The following is a 26,789-nucleotide window of genomic DNA, read 5'->3' on the forward strand; positions in this document are numbered from 1 at the left end:
AAACTGTGATGAACACTGTCATCACATAGTGTAACAATGTTATGTCATGATAATATTTCTATAATACTTAAATACAGTATATATTTTGTCATAAGGAGATGTTTAGCCTTGCCATTTTAGCCATATAGACAAGCAATAGTTAGGGAGAATTAAATGATCAACGTTGAAAAAAAGAACAGCAGAGGCAGTAGAAACTTGAGGAAAAAGAGTCGTATTGAAGTAGTTTAGTCGACAAAAGCATGTAACAACCTGAGGCACATTACAAATGAAAAACAAGGAGGGCAGGAGGATAATGGAATGTGATGTTGTTGTCATAATGAGACAATGTAAGCAGATAAGCTGGGCTTCATGATCTGGCTCATGTCTAAATCCCCCAAAGAAGGAAAGAGAGCAAGCAAGTCAGAAAAACACAGGGTGGAACGGAGTGAAGGATGATGTCAAGGGTTCAAAGAGGGAAACAGTTTGGTTGGCTTTTCAGTATGAGAAAGACGAATGTCCATCGTCTCTCGTATCAAGGATACACGTTGGCACTCCGGCTGCGATGCTTCTCCTATCACAACAACAGTCAACATTAAATGACAGATGTTCTCTCCAAGTAAAGAGACAGATGTGATATGATTGGTAAAAAGCTTTATCATAGGCAACGAAGGGTGACAGTGAAAAACAGGAGGAGGGCAAACTAAACGCAAGAGACAAATAGATGCTTAGAGACCTGAGGCATTAATGTCTACGCAGAAGTGTGTAAATGTGTGTGTCTGCGCCCTATAAAGAATGGGTTGAGGTAGCTTTCATTTGTCATTAAAGCCTGCGTTAGACAGGGTCGTAAAGAGAAAGAGGATGTGGGATCATGTGTACTTTATCCATCTGAACATCCAACACTCTGGTATACAGGGCCTGTGTTACCGTCATGACTACTCGTACAATACAAGATGCTCTGCCACCTTGTTGACCTCCGTGTTGGCTACGTGTGTGAGAAATGGCTCGTAGTGTCCTCTGCCATTAATGCCTCTCCAGATGGGCAGCTTGTGTGTTTGGGGGGAGACTCCATTTCCCACTGGCCCAGGAGCAACAACAGCTGGTTGTAACAAGCCTGGACACAGCGCTGAGGAAGAGGTGGACCTCGGGCTCTCGCCAAGAGGAAGGAGGGATTGGAGGGGTGGGAGGGAGAGAAGAAGGGGGGAATAAGGATCGGAAGGTGAGTGGGAGGAATAACAAACCTCTTGGCCATCATTTCTTTGGAAAAAATTCGGAGGGACAGAAAATTGCGTGATGGTTGTCTGGGCAGCCATTTAATTTTTCTGCTGCTGCTCTCCTCCCTCTCTCCCCTTCCCTCATCTCCTTTGTTTTGGTTTGTCAGCAACCAGCCAGTGCAGCCGCACAGTCTTAATCCTAAAGTCTATGTGACGGGAAGAAGCAAACTCTCTCTTAACTGATAACATGTTGTGTCCCTTCAATGCATGACACGCAGGGGTGTCATGCATTGACAAGTGAACACACTCTTACACTATAAATGCACACAACACGCATGAACAACCACAACCTCTCCATGGGACTCTTAGCAGAACACTAGCATGGCAGCAGTAATCCAGTGAGAATTGTGCTACTGTACCGGGGCTCAGCAAGTTGTCATGCTATATGCTATCAAAATGACAAGGCAGCTTTTCCAGTCTGAGCTCAGACTTGTAGCCATTATAAACATAGGTATGTGTTCAATTCAATGTGGTGAGTTTTCTATTTCACTGAATTAAAATCCACTCAGAATTGTTTCACTCTACCTTTAGTGTAACTTACTGTTGTACAGTGTAATTTAACCCTACACAGAAGTTACATGTGTGAATAGAACACTTTGACCTCTTGACCGTGGGCTTGAAAGGCAGTTTTCACTCGTCTGCCTGCTGTGCACAATTATAAAGATGGTCAGAAGGTAGAGCACTGATTTATGGCACATCGAGGGAGTGTGGTGGAGGTCAATAACTTGCCCCTTCCCTCCCTTTTCTCTCTCTCACACTCTCACCATCTTGTCCTCTCTAGGCTCACACCCCATGCCTTGACCTTGCAGGTTTTCTCCCCGCTAAGCGGTTGATGAGAGACGGATACTCAGGGTGGGGGGTGGGGGTGTGCGGGTTGTAAAGGAGCTCATGGTCCTGAATTTTGACAAGGCCATTGGATCTGCCACACGGCGATGTTTCATTAGGAGAGGTGACCTTTGGCTCATTGTTTTTAATCACTCACATCGACAGACTTATTCATGTTAGCATGCACATGGGGTCTAAGATGTATGCATGTTCATCACACATGTGTAGACACACACACAGACATGCTGTCTAAATTAGTAGGTAGAAGAGTGTGTGTTGGGTTCCAGTTTAAGTCTGAGTCTCTGTGTCTCACAGAGAACAGAGGTGGAGTTTATCCAACTGCTCCTCTGTGACACTGGCTGAATAATGGCGCTGTTGATTTGCTAGATTAATCCTTATTTGCTGTTAATATATATATATATATATATATATATATATATATATATATATATATATACCAAACATGGTTTCCCGGAAACAGTTTTTGCAAATGCAGTGAAGTTATTTTTACTATTTGTCTCCGTTGACAACTAGGACAGAGCATTCTCCTCTCATCCACCAGGATGTGTGATCATATTTTCTACCTGCCATCTAAAATATGTTTGTCAAATGAAGAGAGAGAAGACACAGATACATTTTCTACTACTGCCTTTTAGTACATGCACATATTCCAAGTTTTAAAGTGTGTAGATAATTTGGTACTCAACAATCAGAAGGTCTACATTCAGGAAAAATGGACTCAGGTTGCAATATTATCATAAAACACACTTTTCAAACACAGCTTGATTGAATGCATGTATTCCACCAAGTGGTATGGACAGGTATTTTTATAATCTTGGGTAAAGCGAGTACATCTGAGAACCTGAGCTATCAGTCTGCCTGCAATCAGACCTTTGGACACCAATAAAAGACTGATGCTGCACTTGGTGGCAATGGATCAAGAGTGTCCTGACACTGTTTGGTACATCAGGAGAATGTTAAAACTCTATGGGTCACAATATTTTTTTTAATGCCACTCTTTAACTGTCTTACACACAGACATTTACCTTCCCAAGAACCCACACAATGTTTCCTTATCTCTTTTCACACACTTTCATTACAAAAGAGCGGTAAGGTTAGAGGGTGGGGAGAAGGAAAGGATGTATTCACGCAGTTCATGACTGGCCATTCATCTCTGAGCTCTTTTTGTCTCCGGTTCACTCATTATGTGGTGCCATGTCAGGTTGGGGCTCCTTACCCCATCAAACTAATCTCCCTGTTCTGTATTCTAAGTTACACACTGATCACACTCACACACAAACTCACTTCTCTGGGAACTGGCCTTCTGGTTCACAGGCAACCTGTGTAGGGAATCCAGGACTGGTACAGGGGCTCTGGCAGGCCACTCAAGGGGCTAAAGGGCCAAACATACAGGGGCACCAGTGGGGTACACATTGGAGCCTACAGCTAACCTAGCAACGGGCACAGCAGCATGGCAACTCCAGAGCAGGGATCAGTGCAATGGAATCTACCCCGTGCGATTCTTAGACTATTAAGCTCCTTGGCAAGATTAAGATTTACTCCCCTAGACTCACACACACAAACACATACACATGGAAACAAATAGGCTAAAGGGGCCTGGGAGGACAGTGACCTCCACCAGTCAATGCGACAGATTTACAAGATGGAGGAGAATCCTGAAGAGAAAGCAACCTCTATGCAGCAGAGGAGTTAGTACAACTCATCAGACTTACAGAGGCATATAAACTGAATTCCCCAGCAGAACACTCATTTGCCATTTGGATGATACCAGTGTTCAGACACACAAACCCAACACTACACCTGCCTGCACTCAACCGCCAATTGCCTATTGCATTGGCAGGTGTCAGGACGTCCTTGTCGACAGACGAGCGTGAAGGATGCAGAGATAAACTCACATTCATATTCTCTGGCTCCCTCACTCACACACACACACGCGCACAAACACTTCATTGCCATCCATTACAGTCAAGAGGAAGTGCACATTAGGTAGCACTCAAGAGACACTTGCTGTCTATGTCTCCAGTCTTAATATTCAACACACAAATCCCTCCCCTTGCCCACTGCAATCCGGCAATCGGTACAGAAGTTTCAAGATGAATAATATTCCATCTCTGATTTTTTTCTTATACTGTACAGAGTTTGTAGTTCTGTCTGGAGTGTCAAGAATCCAATGATGGATTCATTGCTTCAGAGCTTTCCTCTTGCCGTTCAAGTGGAAAATAAGGGGATGTAAGGTGTAAGGGCTGAAGGATGGAAAATGTGTGCGAGTGTGTTTTAGTGTGTAAACTGTCAACAGGGTGCTACCTGCTCAGTGACACAGAGTAGCAGCAGCCACACAACAGTAAGATGCAGAGAATAGAATGCAACCTCATGTTCAATGTGACCACCCTCCTCTGTCTTAATATGATCTAAGTGATACTTGCCTTTCAACTTCAAAGGTTTTTTTCAGAAATATGTGTGGGTTAGAAAAAAAAAAAGAAATGGTGTGAAGTTATATATGTTTAATTTTGTGGGGGTGAGTCAAATACTTTGATGTACACTTTTGATTGCATAACTGACTATAGTTATAGAAACACAGATCTGTGCACGTATATTAAGTACGCTGTCAGTGGCCCTTCCAATCTGATCTGTAATCATCTGAGGTAGTGAGAGGTCAGCCCCCTCCCAGCCCTCAGGTCTGACAGTCTGTTCCAGGTTCAGCTCTAATTGCCAAATCAATTATGGATAACAGAGAAGGGCTTTGTCGCTCTCACTGCTGGTCAATAGGATAGGCTTTTAATGGAGTTCCTTGTCTTGCATTTGTGCCCCTTTGATACATACACATATATAAGACCACACGCAGACGGCCAACGCAGGTAGTCAATACAAAAATTGGCTCATTGCTAACAGCTTCCATTATCTGGCAAGTCATGCAATGCTAATGCAGCTATACTATCTAAACAAGTTTGAATCTCATGAGTTTGAGGCAGACGGGCCAGTGTCAATGGGAGAATTCCACCCCAAGACCTTCCATGCTTTCATTCCCTCTCCCCTAACTCAGTTTGTATTTCCCCCTGCATACCAGGCTGAGCTGAGACAAAGAGGATCAGACTCATCCCTGCTTATCCTTCAACTGTATTTTTCAATATCAATGGAATGTCTGCCTTTATTTTCTCAGTGCTTTGTTACAGCAGGAATGCCAGTTTTAGTAGCCAGGGTTGGTCTTGGCAGGGGAGTCAAGATGATAACTCATGCAACCCCCTGCCCACCATCTCAACTACCAGCAGAGAAGCCTGGGTATGGGCATTAATAAAGAAGCCTAAATAAACTAGGCCCTTCACAAAGTTGGCTCAGCTGTAGGTCTGTCTGTTAGTGTGGGTACTTTACATAAATTAATTTAGCACTGACTAATTCTGGTCCCAATGACAACTTTAATCTAAACCTGACTGGGGTGGGTGTTGTGGGGCGCGGCATGTTAAGCACGGAGTAAATTTCAGGTCATATCTACTGAATTTGCAGCTTTCAATAAAGAACTCTTTATGAGTCTGGACACCATCTTTAACCATCTTTAAAATGCCATTTACTGCTTGGTAACCTGCACATGTTGTAAGGATTTCTTGCTATATAAGTGTATGAGAGCTCCCTTTGTAGTACTGAAGTCAAGACTTTTATGTGGCTACGGTATCAGAGTACTTAGTCACTAGCATTCCTTGTTTCTCTGCTAGTAAACTTCATAGCAACCATACAAAACGCTAAATTCTATGTATCATTTTTACTAACTACCAAGGTAGTAATTCCCTCCCCTCCACCTCCTTTAGTTTATAACCTGTTGCCTCACCAGAGATTCTTGGTGTTTCCCAAACAGGGTCCCGAAGGTGTGCTGGAGAGGCTCAATCATAAAGGTCTTGCTGATACTGCTTAGGAAGGAAATGATGATGCTGGCTAATGAGAACCATTCTACTCTGATGACCTCATGCCTGGGGAGCCGTTCAAGCTAATATGCTCTCGAAGTGCAATAAAAAACCACAGGGCAGAATATGCCAAGCTAGGAGGAGAAAGGAGACCACTGAAAGGAAGGGGTGAAGATAGTGTGAGAAGGGATGGATTCGGACAGCAGGGAATAGGAAAGACTTGATAACAAATTGTGTGTAAAAGTAATACACAGAATTTGGGTCTGAATATTTGGTTTGAGCACATTTCTCTAATAAAGCACTATAATTGTTTTGTTTGTAAGTTATTTGTCCCCAAATCAATTTCAAATGGAATGATAATGAGATTTCCCAGAATCATTTACAGATTGTCTGAAGATAAGTATCGAAAATATTATGCAATATTATCCACTGTGTCACAGATGATTCTGAATATCTGAGAGAAATTGTAACTCACTCCTCCCACATCCATACGCAAACCAGACTATCTTCCTGCCCCGCCCAAAGCTATCTCTGATCCTCTTGTTCCTTCTTCTCTGGCCCTAAACTGCCCTGCGGAGCTCACTCTCAGCCCCTTGAGCTCCAGATGAAAGGCTAGGGGAAATGGCAGTCCTACTGGTAATATCCGCAATGGTACATCTGCTGTCCAGCCAGCCACTACACACGCTAGTCCTAAGGGGCCACGGCTCATTTCAGGACCTAGGATGGGAAGATCGAGGGTTGGATAGGTTCTACCCAGCCTGGCAGAGCATACAAGCACCAAATCCCCCATCCACCCAGTCACCGTAGATTGAATCATAGGTTTGTATGTTGTAAACATCCTCTCTGAACCTCAGCCCTTTATCTACATGTTAGCGGAACTCTTATACCTTTGTTAGCTCCTATACTGGAACATCACATCATACAAATCTATGGTTTTAAACTTGCATTTTGGTCTCTAAACTTTTTTCCTGCCCCCAACAACTCTAATCTACTACCATGTGTCATCTCTTCTCCCTTAATCTCCATTTTTCTAACATGAAAGGTCAATGCGTGCTGGGTCCAGGGCAACAGCAGGCTGTAGTAGGCTTGGGGCCAAGCCATTGTAATCCTGCTAACACTGGTGTAGGTTGACCCTATCCTGCCCATGCAGCCGTTAACGTCAAGAATGTACTTCCCCTGCCAGGGCAAACAGCTGCCGCACACCTTTATGGCCTTAACGGCTTTGGAGAGAAGTTCTCTTCAGTCCTCTCACATTCAAGTACAAACAAATAAGAAACCCAACAAACTTATTAGAATGGTAAGTCGATGCTGAATTAGTGAATCAAAGTAATATTCAAGGTTGTATCAGACACATAACTATTTCTTGACAAAAAACTGTGGATATGAAAGTATTAATAATTGTTAATAAACAATAATTGTGTGCACAAGAGAGAGAGAGAGTGAACATCGGACATGGGGATGGGGAGTACAAATCTTGAATTGGTGCCCTTCAGACTTAAATTCAAAACCTGCAGATTGAGGCCTTTTGATTATTCTCAAGTAAATTAATGAAAGTCTATGCACAATATCTGCGTGTACTTGTACCTTTATCTTTATAGAGGTACAAGTACACCTTTGTTAGCTCTAATACTGGAACATCACGTTGTTGGGTAATATCTTCATGTTTGAATGCATCTATTATAAGTCGCTTTGGAGAAAAGCGTCTGCAAAATGAATGTAATGTAGTGTAATGTAATGTAAATGACCAGTTGGACCATTTCTGTCACATCCTAAAAAATTATTTTAGGGATAAGACTTGTTTATAGAATTAGGTTTAGGCTAGGGGTAGACTAACGGTTGGGGAAGGTAGTTAGTTGTGATGATTAGAGTAAGGGTAAGGGGCTAGGGACTGCATTATATAAATTAGTGTCCTCACAAAGATAGAAGTATGGATTTTTTTGTAGAGTAAAATTTACCACTAACGCTATACAAAAAAACCCCAAACCTTAACAAAAGTAGCAGCTGTGAATTAGAAATATTGTTCAGAGTTTACTTCCCTTAGGGTAAGGTTTACACGCACGCACGCACGCACGCGCGCACACGCACACACACACACACACACACACACGCGCACGCACAGGCACGCAGCTGTTTTCTCCTCTGTGAGGCTAAGAAGGAGAGAATAAGTTAATATCTGTCCCTCTCTTCAAGAAGAACAGACGCACACTAATCCAATCTTAAATCTTCCCATCTTGTCACATGTAGATAATTATGTTCTTTAACAGGAAGGCAGACCAAGTCTATCATTGCCAGCGCTTCATGCTAATAGACAGGTTTAGCGACTGAACGGCAGCGTGTGAGAGCAATGCCAGGGGTGTCTTCACTTTCTTGATGAGCTCACCCGTGTTCCTGACAGATGGTGTTTGTTACCAAGAGAGAATTGTACTTTCATGGCAGTACGATTCACACTTTTTCACTGCATATCCCTGCGGCTCAATCACAGGAAGTGTTTATCCATGCATTTACTTCTCCTCCTCCTCTGAGATGGATAACCTGCTTTCTCCTCCTCGTATTTTCTGTGTTTTTGTGGTTCCTCACACCTTTGCCAGGCAGACTGCCTGCACAGCGGCACAAACAAAACTATACTGCAGTCGAACACAAAAGGTGTAGCAGTGGGATTTTTTCTCCTGTATTCTATAAACTCATTTAACATTTCATGACAAAACAAAAAAAACCTTCTACCTTCTCTGGCACTTTCGATGCAAAAAAATAAATAACATCTCTTCCATGCACCAGCCTGTTTTCCCAGATCTACACAAAAGGCCTGAAAAGTAAAAGGCTGCATCAACTCTGCCAGAAACTCAGGCAAGACTGTTGGACAGTTGGGAAGCAGGCAGACAAATGCACAGACATTTGGAGTCTCCTCTCTGTGACTAACGGAGAGATAGTAGTCTAATGTGCCACTGTGGGTCTTTTAGAGATTAATACATTAATATGCCAGCTACAAATGAATAGGCCCTTTGGAAAGCTCAGCCGTAAGTGTTCCTGGGCTAAAACGGTTAATAAGCCATAGTCACGCCACAGAATGAACCACAGAAGAGGCTCTCATAGCCGCAGGGGAGTAGGATGATATGGTTCATTAAAGATTCACTGAATAATTCTCCTGTTCATGGCTGTGCTGTGGTCATGGCTTTGTACATGACCAGGCCTTGTTTAGTTGGCACACAAAGTGCCTAGCATGTCTCCAGGCAAAAGTAGCAGGATCTGAAACACGATCAAACAGGCATGAGATCACGCAATCAGACTGTGCTTTCTTGTAGTAGTTGAGAGCAAATGGAAGTATGTGAAAAGAATGTGACTTTTAAAACTCACTCTCTCTCGCTCGCTCGCACTCTAGCCAAGATAGTTTTCATATGATTGCGTGCAATCCTTTAGTTCTTTACTATTCTAATAGGCATGGAGAAGCATCTATATCTGCATACTTTCAGTATGCATGGTGCTGTGTCTCCTCAGTAAGACTTGCAGCAGTTCTATCATATCTGAGTGATGATAGAGACAGTGAGTCTGTCCTCTGCAGATTAGTGCAATTCATTAACATGTAATGAAGTCCCCCTTAGCAGAACAGTGGGCGGTCGTGCCCCTTTTTAACATGGACCTTGGGAGCTCTGCCACATCTACTGAGGCATACAAATGCAGAAACGGATGGAAGTTGAAATGTACATTCTATCCCTATAATGCATTACAATCCCACTGACCCAGGGGAGTCCTTTAACAGTTGCCAAAGTTGATGTTTAAATCAATCAAGGGTTTAACCAATTTTTGTGAAGTCATAAGAGAATTGGAGTTGAGAGTATCTGTTTTGTAATTCCCCCTCTAATATACATAAATCCTAATCAGTGGATTCGCATTGAAATGCGACATCCGCTGGACATCAGCACGGCCAGCCTTGGTCAGTTTAAAAGGATAATGTACCACAAATTGGAGTACATTTACCTCAGAGGACAAGTGTTGTCCAGCTCTTATGGTTCAGTCCACAGAGAAGCGAGTCAGAGGTGTCTCATAATCTGTAATCTGTTTATAGAAACCAATAGATCAGTCACCTTTCCAAATGGCATGGTTTTGTTACAAACATTCTTTTGAAAGCCAGAGGACAGCTGAACAGAGCTCACCAGTATATGGATTTATACTTTGAACACAGTCTAATGGGTTTTGTTCAGTAAATCTCAGACAGAGGTTTTGATTGATTATCCCCTGCTGTTGGGACACCGACTCTGTTGTCAGAGCTCCGAGAAAGGCTGGCATGTTTTATCCACATCACAACAAGTAGCAGGGCAGCAATGGCCCCTCCAGAGCTGTGTGTTACTGGGAATGTAATGGCTATTGATTGGTGTATTAGCTGTATTGTGGTGTGAATCGGCTTCTTTCAACTTTAAAAAACTAGACTAGTAATAAATTGTAAGGCACACTGGCCGTCTGATCTTTTGTATGCTGACTTAGAGCCCTTACATCTTGTGAGTATTATTTTGTACATCAGTATAATGTAATAGATAATAACTCATGGAGGCAATTGTCATCATGATTGGAGGAAAAGCAGGCAGGAATTGCCTGAAACATGTATTCGCTCGAGTGACCAGCTCGAAAAAACAAGTTTCCATAGAAGTAAAAACATGACTCTACTTCTCACATGATTTATAACGTCAGTTAATTTTTTCCTGAAGAGTTTATCATCTCAATCTCTAGGCTAAATATTCTACAATACAGCATGATGTTTATATTGTAAATCATGGTCCCATTCAGAGTAAAACAGACGATAAAGCACGGTATGCTTTGGGGCGTGGATACTGACTGACAGCTAGCAGCGTCCAACGGGTGTAGGTTGCTTTTGTGTGTCCTGGTTGCAAATATGGTTACTTCTGGTCTCACAAAACCAAGATTGGCACCATCCAAAATGCTATACTCTGGGCTTCAAAATGGCGGTCCGCAAACCAATGGGTGACGTCACGGTGTGTTGCCACTTGCATACAATCAAGGACAACAGAAGGGATGAAAAGTTCTTAAGTACATTTTAATGCATGTGGCTAGCCCCCTGTTCAAAATGCATCTATGTTGGACAGTGATAACATGGTAAATGTTATTTATGAAGAGACTGCTGAATCAGCATCTGGCTTTTCTGCAGTCTTGCACTTGGGGAGGCCAAAAAGAATCAACTTATTCCAGTGAGGATCTTCTCACTCGGTCCACCCCTCATTATGTTTTCCTGTCTGCTTGCTTGGATGCTTCAGTGCACAGTAGCCCCTAATGGCCTATATACCAGCCACAAAAAAAAAATCAAAAAGAATCATAACATTTATACCTAACCTCAAACCCGCAGCTATTATGTGCACAGATGACTGCATTTTTGCTCCACCATGTTCCTGTCTAGTCCCTCCGTGCTTGTACAGTAAGACAATGTTTCACACCAGACTCCTTGGTTTTGGAAAATACCAGCATGATAATTGTTGATGATTAACATGAAACTTTCAACAGGAAATCAAAACCAACACAAGCCCAAACAACTCTTCACTAGTGTGTGTCTATGTGTGTGTGTGTGTGTGTGTGTGTGTGTGTGTGTGTGTGTGTGTACATCTTGTGTCACCACTTGCTGTTACCTCAAGGAGATGCAGGAGACAAGGGTTGCAGAGTGAAAATGTGTTTTAAGGGAATTTCCCTTGTCATGTAGGAGGTGATGGCAAGAGTGGCTTTGTGGGTCAGAAAACAATGCAGAGGCAATTGTGTCCTTGGTCATTTACTGAACTAAATCATCAGATGAAGGGAGGAGCAGAATTTTAAATAACACAATGATAATGTACAACATTGCAAAGATCTGCGTGGATAGGATGTGTAATGTGGATGATAAAATACATGTTTTTTTTATATGCAGAGTGAAGGACACTTACAGATATTTTCTTGACCATCTCCTGAGGCTTGACATCCATCTTCATCATCACAGCCTATGGAGCTGCCCTCTGATCGCCCACTGCCCAGCTCATCCCAGGCCTCTACCTGGTCCAGTTTTGGAAACCTCTCCTGGGTCTCCTAAACCAACAAACACAGCCATGCAAGTTTTATTACACACTGGTTCATTTTTTGGGGGGTTTCTATCTAATCCCATCAGGAAGTAATGATTTCATGGATTTGCAGGCAAACTAGTCATTTGGACCTCTTTATTTGATCCATTTGTCTCTGTGGGACTCTGTCTGATAAAATATGATTCAATAAAAAATATTTTCGTGTACAACTTCAACTCAAACATTATTGTATAACAATTCATAGATCCTGCAATGCCATGTAATACCAGTAAAGGGCATATTGTGTCCCCGGGGAGCAACATTGTGTTACTGTTGTTAAGTTGACACGATGCTTCTCCTGCCCTGATATAACAGGCCTTGCGTATTTCTGTGCCCAACAGATGACACATGATCTCCCGGGGATATAGAAGAGCAGTGTGGGTGGTGTACAACAGCTAGGGCCCTGGGTGGTAGGATGATGTGTTGCATTTAATTACAACCACATTTTAAGAGGAACATTGATTATACGGTCGAGAAATAGCCCCCCCGAAACAAAAAAAGTTTTATAACTAAGGCCTATTTTTCCCAGACTGCAATGTTTAGTTTTTCTTTTACACTCAACCTTCTGGTGTTCAGTTCTTTTAGCTAGAGCATGTTTAATGCTTAATGTAATAATGCTGGCCATGTTTTTGTTGCACAATATTTTTGTATGCCAATTCAAAAGTAAAACATATGCATTTGTTTATGTTCCTGAGTTCAGTTCACACATTAAGCAGATCTGTGAAATTTGAATCACAGTGCATCATTTATTTAGATCACACATCTTAAATAAAGTGTGAATCATTTGCCATGCACCCGTTGTCACAACATCTTTCATTTCAGTTTGTTTTTTTCAATGATGTTTTAAACCAAAAAATTCCTCTGTACTTTGACATCACTGATGCATTCAACTGTAATCATTTATTGACTTTTAACAGCATATCACATCATACTATGACCAGAGTTCAGAGTTAAGACTTTGTCAGACTACATCTTCACTACTATGTTTCAGTTTTAAAATGCATCAGTCTTGCAACGTCTGTGTCTACCATCCACACTACTCTGGAGCTTTAGAACGCCTTTAACAGAGAGGTTTGGAAAGAATGCTGGCTCCATTTTGGTTTAGGTTTTACATTCAAGGAAATTATGACACAGTCAGGTGACAGTTCACTTCCTGATTGCTTCTTAAGGGTCTCACAACTTGACAACTAGCCGTGAAAGTAAAACGTTGTAAATTGCTGTCAGTAAGAGTTCCACCCCGTCATCTTAACCATTGTTTTTTTGGTTCATAGCATTTTCTGCAACCATGTAACCAACTGCAGAGTAGACAATCTGCTTCCCGTTTACACCGGCTCGCACTTGCCCAGTGTATGTGAACGGTGGCGTGATATGCGTTTTCAGTTGTGTTAGAATGGACGGGTATTATTACTGATACAGAGCTGAAACACGTGCGTAATTTTAGTAATTTTAGCAGTTTTTGAATGGAAACGTATTAGTATAGATGTAACCTCAGCCTTGAAGCATGAATCACTCCTCTTTAACACTCATCTCAGCATGGGGCAAACTAATTGGACTGCCTGCTGGCCATTCCTGCTGTCCACCATCATCTAGGTGGTCTGACAAGGAGCTCTCCTGACACAAGAACAAATGGTGCTTTGGAGTGGCCAAGTTAAAACACTGGCATGAACACAGGATTCTTAGAACATGTGGAACAATAGAAACACACACATTGCTCACGTTGACCGTCCTTTTGCTTCATGCACACATACATACACTATAAAAAATTTGCGAGAAAGCAGACAAATATCACTCCTGGAACACAGCTGACCTTCATTTGGAGAGCACAGGCTCTAAAGACATGCTGAGTGGTGGGTGGGAGGATGGGGGTGGCTTGGGGTGTTGAGGAATGACTAATATCCTTGCTGTTGACACCAGATTCTGTCCGTCACTCAACACACCCGGCAGCAAAGGTGACCTTTAACCAATTGTCTCTGAAGCTCTGAATAACCCAAAAGAAATGTTTCATGAAAGCTGACAGGCTTAGGCCTATGTATGCCGATAACAATTCAACGCGAAATGTAGGATACAGCCGTCAACCATGAGTAAGCAATGTTGGCGGCTCTGGGAGGCTGTTACATGGTGTTACACAGTTCGCATAGGCTAATGTCTGTGTTAGAATGCTAAATGCATGCTCAATATCACGTTAATATGGTTGTGAGTATGCTAACATTTGCTAATTAAAATAACAAATCAAGGAACCAAATCAAGAAGCTACTGGTGACACTAGATGAAAAGTATAGGGCACAAAAGTCATTAGGATATTGACAAACAGAAAAACCGGTTGGGAAATTAGCAACAGCCATCAGCTGGTAGATTTCAGACACAAAACAATGACTCATCATTGAGGGGCTGGGGAATCTGAGCATTTACCTGTCAGTCATGTTCACATATTAAAAAAGGTTATTTCCCACCGTACGAGACAGCCACACAAAACGCGTTGACATGTAAACGTTTGACTGTCATCATGAAATGATCAAAAGAGCAGCTGTAAACACATTGGTATCCTTTTTGATTTTAAAACCAGAGTAGTTATTACCACTCCTCTCTGCTGGGGAGAGTGGAGGAGGAACCTGATCTGGACACTAGCAGGTACTGTTGCTATTGCAACTCATTACATCTGACATGTATCCCATTTATACCCAATGTGAATACATTCCCCTCACTCAGGCTTGAGTGGTGGGAAAATGAGTGCTTCACTAAAATGAGTCATGTACAACCATGACACAAGGCCAAGCTTCGGGACACTCAACCGTGCTCTTTAGGGGAAGCAGCTCACCACGTCTGCCCCAAAAGGGAAAGTCACTGACAATCGGCGGATGGCTGGGTTTTCACAGACGGACAGTACAAGAGGATTACTTTGAAAAAGAATGGGAACAATATTACACACTTATAGTTTCGCACTTCATGGTTATGGACAGGCTCAGATTACAGCCTGTTGACAGGCTCTTTGTGTGTCCTGGTTCCACCTGTCTTGAGGATGAAATGTGATATGCTGTGTTAAAATAAGGACTAGCTTCAGTTCTGGGACTTGTGGCTCCTAAGAGACGCAATAAAAAAAAAAGCATCTTTCCTATCTTAGCTGTAACCTATACCAAGTAAAGTGTGGCAATGGCATTTCCCTGACAAAAACTGTTCTGTTGCTGTGAATTACAGGGGGAAAGTACAATGACTTGTGCACGGAAGAGTGAGCTAGAAATTTATGTCTCTATTCAACGCAATAATCCAGATAATTTGGCAGAGGCCTGCACAGACATACGTGATAACGGAAGATAGACAGCAAGAGAGAGAGAAAACATCTTTCTTTGTTCTGGACAGCAACCACGATAAACACATTAAGCTTTTTTCTTCTTTTTTTTTTACTATGCAGAGCGGCTGAATAAATGCAATTCAGATTCCACGAGTTCACAAGAAAATGCTCTGCAGAACAGCAGAATGCGGTGCACCAACACCATCCTGATAACCGGTTGGGTATTAAGCTAATAACTGTGCCGTTCAGTGGACGTTTAACACAATGCCGCTCGGCCCAGCCGTCCTTAAAGCATGTTAATTAGAGAGGGGATCAATTAAAGCGCCGTCGCTGTGGAAACCACAGTCGGGCCGTTGTAGAATTGTTGGTTGGCTGCTGTCCAATGCAGTTTGTTGGTTTGCTGTGACAAAGTCAGGGCTGCAAAACCGACAGAGCTCCACTGTGGTTATTTCAGAGGTAACATGCAGGGAACAGAACGGTTTTATTCTTGGCGCTAAAAAGAAGAGAGATACACAACATTAAGTTATGAGTTCTTAAACACAGTTGCATGGATTATATGCAGTGAATAGTCTTTCCCCTTCCCCTCTGCTTTATCATACAAAATGTCTGTTGCTGTGCTCAGGACCAGCTCGCGTGTTTCAATAGCTTCAGACATGCACTGAAGTCCAGACATTATCCGAAAGGGGATTTATCTGAGAACACAAATGTCCGCATGAATGTTCCCGAAATTTTTCCACTGTTGAAAATGTGTCTGACCTGGACAATATTGTTGCTGCGTTGTTCATATAGGAACCGCAGAGTCTAGAAAATGTACGGACCCAATTTCCGGACAATTTCCGGAGTTCTTGTCTGAAAAAAACCCAGTAAATTATTGTCGTAAACAGTTTCTGAAATTGGCTTTTCTATTTTCTTTTTTAAAAATCTTCTTTAGAGTAGGGGCAGCCATGAGACCAGTGGATAAGTCATACACATAAATGCTAAGCAACATGTTAATTTCAAGTACAAAGATATTATTTAACTATGAAAACATTTTCTTTTCGAGAATCAAACAACTAATGACTCATAGATGAACAACATGTTCAACCAAGCATGGTCCATTTATATCATAAAAAACAAGAACACCAGCCGTTCAACGACACGTTCTCCTGAACTCCTGCACTGTAACATATGGTAAATGTGAGCAAGTGGGCAGAACATTTCAATAGCAGCAGCAGCAGCAGCGGCGGCGGCGGCGGCGGCAGCCTTCATGTGATGTACAAAGAAGAGATTCACTGTGACTTAAACCCTACAGGGACAGATGTCTTTGCTCTCACATGACTGTCTTTCTGATATGTAAAACGATGCTGAATATCTCTGTGCTGTTGGACTAGATATAGCATTATCGTTTTCCAACAGCCTACAGATAGTGAGAGGACGCTCTAAGAAAAAAAGAACATTTGAGCTTTTGATGTTTAGTTAAAATGCACAGTTGAATAGCTATTTTCCTTAATTTTTTATCTTTTTTTCAATAAAACTGGTTTAAACTATACTAAGATCAATGGTAAACTGAAACTGTACAAGTCTTGGGCCGGCGCTGTATTATGGGCTAGTGAGAATACCTCTGGTTGACAAATGGGTTTCTCAGCCTCTTTTATGATACATATCATCCTGCTTAAATATCATTGCCAGATTTAAAGTGAAGCCATTTCTCTACAGTGCCCCTACTACTATTTCAATGTCATGGACACCACAGTGTAGGGCCTCAGTTTTAGATTTAGTATTGTGTAGAAGAGCTTCATAAGATCGATTAACAAGATGACAGAGTGGAAAGAAAGACAGACAGAGACAAGCAGAGAAAGGAGAACTAGTTGTGGAGGTGAGAGAGAGAAAAAAAGTAAGTGGTAATACTTTGTGCAATGTGTTCAGACAGGGAGTCCGGAGTTGTACAAGCAGGGGAGCGGGCTGAAAGAGGAGGTGTTGAAAAAAACAACAAACAAAAGCATATAATGCCAACCTTCTTAAGGATTCGCTTGAAATTACCCTGCAAGCTCATTCTGAGGATGACGGCGCAGGTTTGACAGCATCAAGGGCTGAATTCCTGCATTTATCCGACTGCATTCAAGGAAAATGGAAATCTGCACTGCCAGGGCAAACCAATCATCTTGTGAAGAAGTTTGAGTGTGTGTGTGTGTGTGTGTGTGTGTGTGTGTGTGTGTGTTTGGCAGCTTAACCAGCAGGCAACGACGCATACGCGTTCCAGTGTTAAGTAAAAATAGAAAATCTGATTATGAAATGTAAAAAAGCGAAAGGTATTCTGCAACTGTCGCAGTGGTTGTGCAATTGTCCGCGCGTCTGTGCATGTGTAATATGCGGAATGCCGTTGTCAAACTAGTGAACCGGGATCATAAGTCATAACCTTTGCATGTCCAAATGTGGTCTTTTTCTTCCCTGACAATTTGAAACAGTATCACCTCATTGAGGGCAGTGGTGGTAAAACTGCACATGTGGACCGAGAAAAGGAGAAGGGAAGAAAAGCTGGACGAGACCGAAGGAAAAAGTGACAGTGGAAATCTGTAAAAGCCTGCAGAGGTCTTTTCAACTTTTAAATTAAAATTCCCGACATTCTCTGACATTCTGTAAAAGCTCATAACACTTTTGTTTAAAAAAAAAAATCAGCTGAAAGACAGAATAAGCAAGTGTGTGTGTGTGTGTGGGGGGGGGGGGGGGGGGGGGGGGGGGTGAGTGGGGGGGGGGGGGGGGGGGTGTGTCCCCATGTCTCCAGAGGAAATGGTTGCAATCTCTGTGCACCTCAGACTGCATGACCAACAAAAGGCAGCCAAAGGAGAGAGACAGAGAAAAAAAAGAGTGTATTTCTTCCAAAGTACAAGTGCGACAGAGAGAGAAAGTGAAAGAAAGATTGACGGGCTGCAAGCAAAACTATCCATTTCTGCACGGCTTAGCCATTCTTAGCTGCTGATTCTGGACGAGATGTGATGTATTGTGTGTGTGGATTAATTGTGGCTAGTTTCCAGACAGTTCTTAATTAATAGAGAGCCTCTGATTGGCAGAGTAAGCAAGTTCTGGATTTGAGGAAAAGTCTGCATTGCCATCCACAACATGGAAAGTGAAACTGATTCCAACGTGAGTTTAAAGGCATAACAGCAAGGTGAGCCAAGTACTTTTATGACATTATCCTATCCTGTGGTTAAAGATGAAGCCAATAAAAACCCTTTAATCCAAAGCTGATGGCCAGATATATTCCTTGTTGACCTTTTTTAAGTGAAATCTATATCACACTGTAGAAAACAGAGATGAAGTTTAATTCTCAGATCATCATCTTTAAAACTACAGATTCCATGCAGCTATTCTTATTCGACAAAATATTATCTCAAGGAACAAAAAAAAACATTCGATCATCTACGTGGAGAAACTCACTCTGACCACATGCCCCTGTGCGAAGGCCACAAAAACCTTGAATATGTTATTTCAATGCTAATTTTTTCAATATTTTCTGTGTCTGGATGTGCATCAATGTACGAACGGTAATAGACAATCACCCATATTACCTGATGGCGGGAATGTTTTTCTGAAGAATACCTACTTCCTGCTGGAAAAAAAGGTGAGTGAGTGGCCACATGGTGTGTTTCCTGCATCAGAAGCTCGTCAATTTATCCTCATTTCACAAAGTCAGTATGGAATCTGAAAAAAATGCGGTGCTTTTGAAAATAAGTTTATTACTTCCCAAGAGGTCGGTGTTATGGTAAGAACCCTTTTTTTAAAACAAAAAGCACACCCCCCTGCACTGCAAGTTAGCACAAGCCGATTATTTTGCTAACCCTTAGTGACACATTATTGGCCATGACCTCATGTAACCCTCATGAGTCAATCATAGCAACGAACCGTGGCATAGGGCTGTCACACCCTGCTACTGTCAGGCACTGACTGAGGCAAACTGTATATGTGTGTGTGTGTGTGTGTGTGTGTGCACAATATATGTACGTGCGAATGAACTTTGGTTTCTGTCAGCCAAATGATGGAGATGTTGCACAAAAATGTATGACAGTTTGAGTGACATCAGCAGTTTTCAGAGAGCATGTTCCAACAGCCACCTTGTTGATGAAAAGTCTGTTGTGAGGAATGTGAGGATCAACAGCCGCTGAAGGCTGCTGCTGGGATTCCAGGAAGCAGAAGCCTTTCAGACTTCAAACTGGGCCTCAGTGGCCCTTATAAGGCAGCCGGATTAAAGGTTTGACGTGCCCCCCCCCATGATATGTCCATCATTATGGTCATCAAGTGCCCACATACAGCATTAATCAGGGCAAGTTGTAGAGGACGTCAACTCCAATGAAAAGTATTTGAGGGGCGATGCATACCCTATGTGCGTGCTGGGCAATGCTAAAATTTAAAAAATGAATAATTGAGATAATGCGATTTCATAATGTCATTTATACCATATGATGACAAAAAAACTGGTTAATCTATATAAAATGTAGATCTTGACTCTAACCTTTTGGTTGCAAAAGTTGATGCACTATGTGCTGTCATATTCTGATTCACAGTGACAAATTTATATGAGCCTTAGGTCGTGTATATAGTCCACTAGGATAAGGAAAAATCATTTGTGATCTATCCATGGTGTAATTTTAACTTCTATGTCACTTAAAATGTGGAATCATATGATCGGAATCATTATCTGATATATATAATCAGAGACGATGGCGATTGCCAGATTAATGTCAAGACTGTTTAAAATAAATATACATAAGGTGTTTTAAAGAAAAGGTAAAAAGAAAAATCTATTAATCAATTAACGTCCCAGTGTTTATACCAGTGGCTGCGAAATTCTATTTTGTAAAATGGTTCTGGAATTGCTGACTGAGATACATAGTCATGTGTCCCAAACAACAAGGTGTTAAAGAGTCTGAAATTTTGAATCCTAACTTTGTAGTGTTCAGTTTTGTGGGGCTTGTGCCAGAAAGGTGTCAATTTTACTAGATTGTGTTTTGCATTACGTGTTTATAATGGGCTGTAAACTACCTTTCCTATAAATGTGTAAAGAAAATACAAGGAACTTGTTTCATTCAGAGAGACTAAACCTCCATCTGCAGGCAATGTAGCAATGTTCTGTTGTTGTGTGATGCTACTAGATAATATTACACCACTGCCTTCGGCAGTTGGCTTCATATGGCTTTAAAAAGTAATGGCGTTACTTAATATCTAAATGTTTTGTTACCTCAATATCTGTGGTGCGCCTTAAGGTCTCTCCTCAGGTTTATGGTTTCCTTTGCAGTGATTTATAGAAAACTATACACTCACTTTGTCTCTCAGCATAATTTCAAGTGGGTCCAAGTGTCAACCTGTGTTGTTGCCGTCAAGTTCTTTTACCTTCACTGTGTGTTATCCAATAAGTGGATAGCCAGGTCCGGCTGCTGGTATGCAGAATCGCCAGAAAGAGGATTTGAGTGTGCAGAAAGAAAAAAAATCAACAGCGCAGCCATTCAAAGAAGGACATTCTTATTATGTAATTTTGGGGGATTCTTTTTTAAAAACTTCATCTTTGTTTTGTTTTAGATAGTTTTTCCATCAACAATTTGGCATGTTGATACAGTCACACTTAAGGTGTTTACTGACATTGGTGCCATATGTTGTCATCATTTCGTCTTAGTCATGGAGACGAACACATAGTCCTAGTTCCACGAAATTAAACCCAGACATAAGCTTGTTATCCTCTTGATATGTGACCTGGCTCATAATCAACCAGCCCTCACTCTGTATTTCGTGACAAAGCTGGTCGCCAAAGAGCTAGGCTACATATTAGCAGGCATCAGACTTCAGACCTTTCCGTGTGTGAATAATGGGGATCGTTAGTTTGGTGAGACATATGCAAATGTTGGACAACTAACTGCCTGGTGCAGCCACAGTTTAACACACAATTGCGGTGGTTTCAGATGACTGTCAGGGTAATCAGATCAGCCGCAATGACTTGACATGAGTGGTGTGCAGAATTGTTGCTTGTACAGTATTGAGATGATGATTTAGTGTTTGTTGCGTGGTCGATTAACAGATTTTTGAGCTGTTTGCTGCGGGTGGTTGTGCCCTGCTGCCATTACCATTGCAGGAGCCGGAAATCCCTGTGGCCGATTTTGGGACATGGTGTTTTTACGTGATTTGACAAATGCACACCATATTAGGTTGGAAAAAGGTTATTTTCATACCCATGTGCCAGAAACACAAAACAGGTCACACATTTTCCTCACATGACAGGAACCACTGCCTTCACCGAGCTGAAACCCAAGGGGAAAGTAAATATGACCCAATGTGGAAAACCAGTCACAGATTTTTATGAGCTTTTCATCTAATTGTGATGGTAGAAAAAAAAAAAATGTTATGCTAAGAGCAGAGTCTGGGTTCATGCAGTTTGGTTGCCAAACTGACTGAGCGCCCTGAGCGGTGAGACTTGTTGCTGTATCGTTGCCACAGCAGCAGCAGCAAAGAGCAGCAGAGCTCCTGTGAAGGCCAGCTCCATCATCATCTTCAAGTGGAAAGAATCTGTCCCCTCCCTATGACAGGCTGCCAGCGCTCAGCCCAGGCTCTTTCTTCATCCCTGGACTCCACTCTTCAAAGCTCAAAACTTTTCTGACTGCTACGGCACTGCCTAAACATTAAGAGTCATACACTGCGAAGGGAATATTGAAGTCACGAAGCCAAATGTGGGTTACTCATATGACTAAACCTACATGTCATTTAAGGTGTTATCATAAAGTGTTATTCATTTTGTTTATTTCTACTGTCTTCTAAATACCATCTCACAAACAACAGTACCTCCTGAGTCCCTGCAGTAGCTGGTTGGTTAAATGATCCACAGGATCCACAGAGGAGATGTGTTGAGTGTGTGTTAAACACATGTACGATTTCTCAGATGTGGAACCTGGCTCGGCCACAGGCCAAACCAGACAGCAAAGCAGTAGCCAATCTCATCAATCACACACACAACTGGCTGCTATGTAGTGGATTTTTTTTTTTTTTAATGCTGGACTCTTTACAACTCTCCGTCCAACACAGCTTTCACCATTTCTAATGATGTTGTCCGTGCTTGTGATTGTGTGTGACTGAAAAAAAAAAAAAAAATAATATGGAAAAAAAAAAAGCATAAAGAGTGTAAGCATCTGCGTGTTTTGTCCCCACACACTATGTGTTGCCACTGACTTTGAATTTACTCGAGTGCAAATTGACAAACTGACAAATGATCTGGTCTCCAGAGTCACATGGAAACAGATGGGCCATTGTGACGGGACCCCCGCCCGAAAACAGCTGGGCCGATGGCCGCGAATCAAAAATCCACTTCGAAACATTTACTGTCCACATCCGCAATATTTACAGGCTGAGAGCAAGAGAGTGAGAACGAGGATAGTCAGAGGAAATACACAGGCCTATTCATTTAATGGACCATTTTATAGGAGGCCAAGAGATTAGATTTGTCCTGTGTGTTTGTTATTCCCAGCTTTTCCAAACTTGATTCAACTGGAGATATTTTGCTACAAATATGTGTATGATTCCTCTTTCCCCTTTCACCTCGCAAACCTCTCTGTCACAGGCTGTGTGTGTGTGCTTGGTGGATACACACTCCTTTTAAATTGGGTTCCGAGTGCTTTAAGAGCAGAATGCAATGGGTGGACGAGGGGTCTGAGTATGTGATTCATCAGCAGCAGGTTTTCCAATCCTCTTAGTGCCACAGTGCTCTGGGTCTAACTACTCTCTAGTAGGTAAAAATATACACGTCTCAATCTCACTAATCCCGGAAATGGAGGTTATTCAAATCTGGAAAAGCTCAGATTAAGCATTTATTGAAATACCGGCAATACTTTTTGGAGTCAAAAAGAGAAATGCAGTACAAATATTAAAAAACAGTCCATTGTGTGCATTCTCGAATGTTATTTATCACACAGAGAAAAGGAAGCCAAACTAGCTCCACTCCAAGGATGAAAGAAGACAAAAACAAAGATGTCTACTTGTTCTTCAAACACTGAGACACAATTAAATATTTAACCCCAACAAGTTCTTTGAATGAGTGAAGACTGATATAAATGATAGTCCTCACTTTGAACGACTGGAACTTTAATTCAGACCAACAAAGAGAACCAAAAATGAACAACTGTACCAACATCAGTTAGATCGTATTGTATCTGGTCCATGGGAACCATCTCAGCAGAAAATGAACAATGTTGCTCCCTGTTAGGCTTTTTGTTACTGATGAGGACAAGTCACGGGGCTGTGTCAATGCCTAACTATGTCATCTGCTTGATCAAATCAAAACTGATCAACGGTGCTTTATAACTCTAAACTGCTCCCTCATGATGGAACTGCAATTAAAATCACCGCCTAAAAGGCGGCAAGGGTTTCAATTAAAGTTTGTGGTTTGGAAAGTGATCCAGATGGACTTGCCAAAATCAATTTGCAAATAAAATTATTTCGTGAAAGGACTTGCCCACATGGACAATTCTCATACAGTATAACGGCTCTGTCTCTGCAGGAGGGATACAGGGAGCAGGGTACAGGTGATGACCTTGTTTGCTCGAAAACTAGAAAAGAAGACACATGGCGTCATTATGCTGCTACTTATTTGGCTTGTGGCTTGTATTAAGTGATTCTATTTTGATAAAGTACAGTTATCTAACTGAAAATCTACCTACACACAAGGTCAAAAGAGACATTCGAGTTAAATTTACCAAGACAATTAAATAGGCATGAGATGATTTTGTTGGAGTGTAGCAGCTCCAGATGTCCTCTCACAGTTCTGAGCTGTCAGAACTTCAGTAGTGAGGTGGTAGGACATTTGAGTGCGTGGGCTGCTATATGGAAATCAAGGTGTGTCCATTTAAGCCTGTCCATAGCCTTTCCAGCGTGAAATTGCATTAGTCTATTATGGCTGCTGGCAGAAAATCAAATTCTGAACAAAACCTCTTTGATCGATACAAATCAGTTTTGACAGCACCCGGGGTTAGTAGCTGTCACAGGTGAGAGTCAGAAGTTTAAATGTTTGAATCTGGAAATGAACTAGGTCTGAGGCAAACCTCTAGCTTTGACTGATGTTTAACAGTTTAATGCAAATGTACGGCATCGATGTAAAACGGTGTGTGTATCCAGGTGTGGGCATGTGTGATAAAATGTGTTTTCTGTACTCGAGGATGTTCTGGCTGCACCTCAAAAAGCCTGCCAAAGTCGTCAGATTAATACTCCGTAATGCTTTGCTCTTATCTGGCACAGTCACAAAGCCCCGCCGCCCTCTGCCACCTGGTTTAGATCGAAGGTAGGCGTCCCAACCCTGCAAATGTCAACAGGGTCGGCTCAACTCTGCATGGTTACCATGACAACAGGGTACTTGACAGCCACCATGCACAACTGGATGTTGTGCTCTGACAAAAATGATCTTGAGCTGTCAGTGGCAGACAGGTGCACAGGCTGGCTGAGCGATATGCGTGAGATACAAGTTACACGTGAATGGAGCGGCCAGAGAAATGTATGGAGAGAAGACAGAATGAGATGAAGGTGAGAGGATGTTTTGCAGATAAGGATAGAGAGTTGTCATGATATAGAGGGGATTATCAGAGAGAGAGAGACAAAGACAAACATGAATAAAGGCAGACAGGAGAAAGTCTTTTGGAGGGAAGCATCAGAAATCAAATTGCTACAGAAAGGGTCAAACGTGGGGAAAGAAAGGGGGATTTAGTGATAGAAAGTGAGAGATAGCTGCTGCACTATCCGTGGGCATAATTTTCAGGGCAACAAAGGGGTAGGCAGTCAGAGGGGAACCGGATCCTGCTCCGTTTGTCTCCTCGAATGGCCTGTGGGGACTGTGTGAAATGCCCCTTTTATTCTTGGTCCTTTTCAGCCCTAAACCCCATCTACATGACAAACAGCATCACTTTGAAGCTGCTTGTGTCATCCCGGCCTATCCGTCACTCATTCCTGACCTTTTGCTCCCGTCTCTCATCTTTCTTTCTTTTTTCCAGAGTAATTCACTTTTTCTTTTTTACTGTCTCCCTTTCACTTTCTGTCCTTTCCATTTATCTTTTATATCTGCCTCTGCATTCAAATCAAGTCTTTGGATTGACGGGGCAATGACTTTCCTGGAGTTCTTCTGACTATGGGTTATACTGTTTGATGTGTACTAATTAAGCAAAAGTCCCAATAATTGAGGCTAATTTAAATCTATGGTTTGACTGATAACTTTTGACCTGTTTCAGTGGAATCGCACTTTGATACTGGAAACAGTTGTTCTTTTGCAACGAGAAACATTGAACATCTTAACATTGCTGTCTCCTGGTGACCCAGGGCCTATCTGTGAGAGAGAACGTTTGAAACTGCAAACCATTGCTTCAAACCGCTGACAACAGGTGGAAATCCCTCAGTCCTATTTCACTCAGATCTCCGATTTGAGCCGTACATAAAAACATAATTAAGAATGCATGTTATCAGCTGAAGAACATCGCCAGCGTGCAGCTGTGTGTCTTTCAAGCCAAAGCAGAGACACTGCTGCTGCAGGACTGTAATGCTCTATTCTCTTGTCGCCCTAATAGAGCCCGACCGGTATGGATTTTTGGGGGCCGATGCACATCCAATATAAGGGAGTACATTTTTTGGGATATCAATATGATTCCTGATGTATTGTTATCAAACCCTTATGACAAAGAAATGTAATTTAACCCTCACCATCACCAGAAACATTACTATTAATAAAATCAAATACATAGAACTTGAATTAGGTAAATAAAAACAATTTCTTTAACGTACAATGCAAAACATCTTTTGTAGAGCTTTTGTACGTATTTGTTTATTTATTTGATTATTTATTGATATAATTTGAGTTTTTTCTCTTTGTATATTTCATTTTATGAATTTTTTGGGATCCTTTTTCTTTAAATACCTTACTTTGTTTTTCTCCCTTTAGTATTTTTATAATTTTTTTTTCAACACTTCACTTTTCATTAATTGTCTTACCTTGAATGAAAGGGTCTGAATACCTTCTGAACGCACTGTGTACATGTTCAAATGTACATGTGTGAATTTTCAATCTATATTAATGATCATCATGCTGAGCAAAGGTCATCCTACCCGGTTGAAGCGATCCAACTTCTCCTTGACCTCGGCCAGTGTAGGGTCCACAGTGCGAACTTTGACCTCTGGGTTTTGCCTCTGTGCGTGCAGACCGTTTCCAACAACTCTGCCAGAATAGCTGTGAGAAAAAGAACAAGAGATTCAGACACACCAACAACACTTAAAAAAATGAAAGAGAGACAAGCTGGACCCTTTAATGTCAGGGAGGTTAACATTTCCAGTGGCACGCCTGATTTAGAAGGGCAGCGGTGTAATTGTGTAAAATTAAGAATGAAAATTGCTTTGGCTTTAATAAATAATACCTTATCATGGATGAGAAATAGTTTACATGCCAAAA

The 26,789-nt window shown here is 41.8% G+C and overlaps 1 protein-coding gene across 2 annotated transcripts in view; it reads right to left on the reverse strand.

Moving 5' to 3' along the window:
* Nucleotides 1–26,789, reverse strand: part of gpc5c (glypican 5c) — an 89,011-nt gene that overhangs the window by 4,651 nt on the left and 57,571 nt on the right. For both annotated transcript variants that reach the window (XM_035634887.2, XM_035634888.2), the window contains 2 exons: nt 26,450–26,570; nt 11,902–12,040 (listed from right to left, as the gene is read on the reverse strand). In XM_035634887.2, coding sequence (XP_035490780.2) covers nt 11,902–12,040; nt 26,450–26,570 — 260 coding nt within the window. The remainder of the gene's footprint in view (nt 1–11,901; nt 12,041–26,449; nt 26,571–26,789) is intronic.

The sequence above is a fragment of the Scophthalmus maximus genome, chromosome 5 (assembly GCF_022379125.1).
Source record: "Scophthalmus maximus strain ysfricsl-2021 chromosome 5, ASM2237912v1, whole genome shotgun sequence".
Taxonomy (NCBI): Eukaryota; Metazoa; Chordata; class Actinopteri; order Pleuronectiformes; family Scophthalmidae; genus Scophthalmus; species Scophthalmus maximus.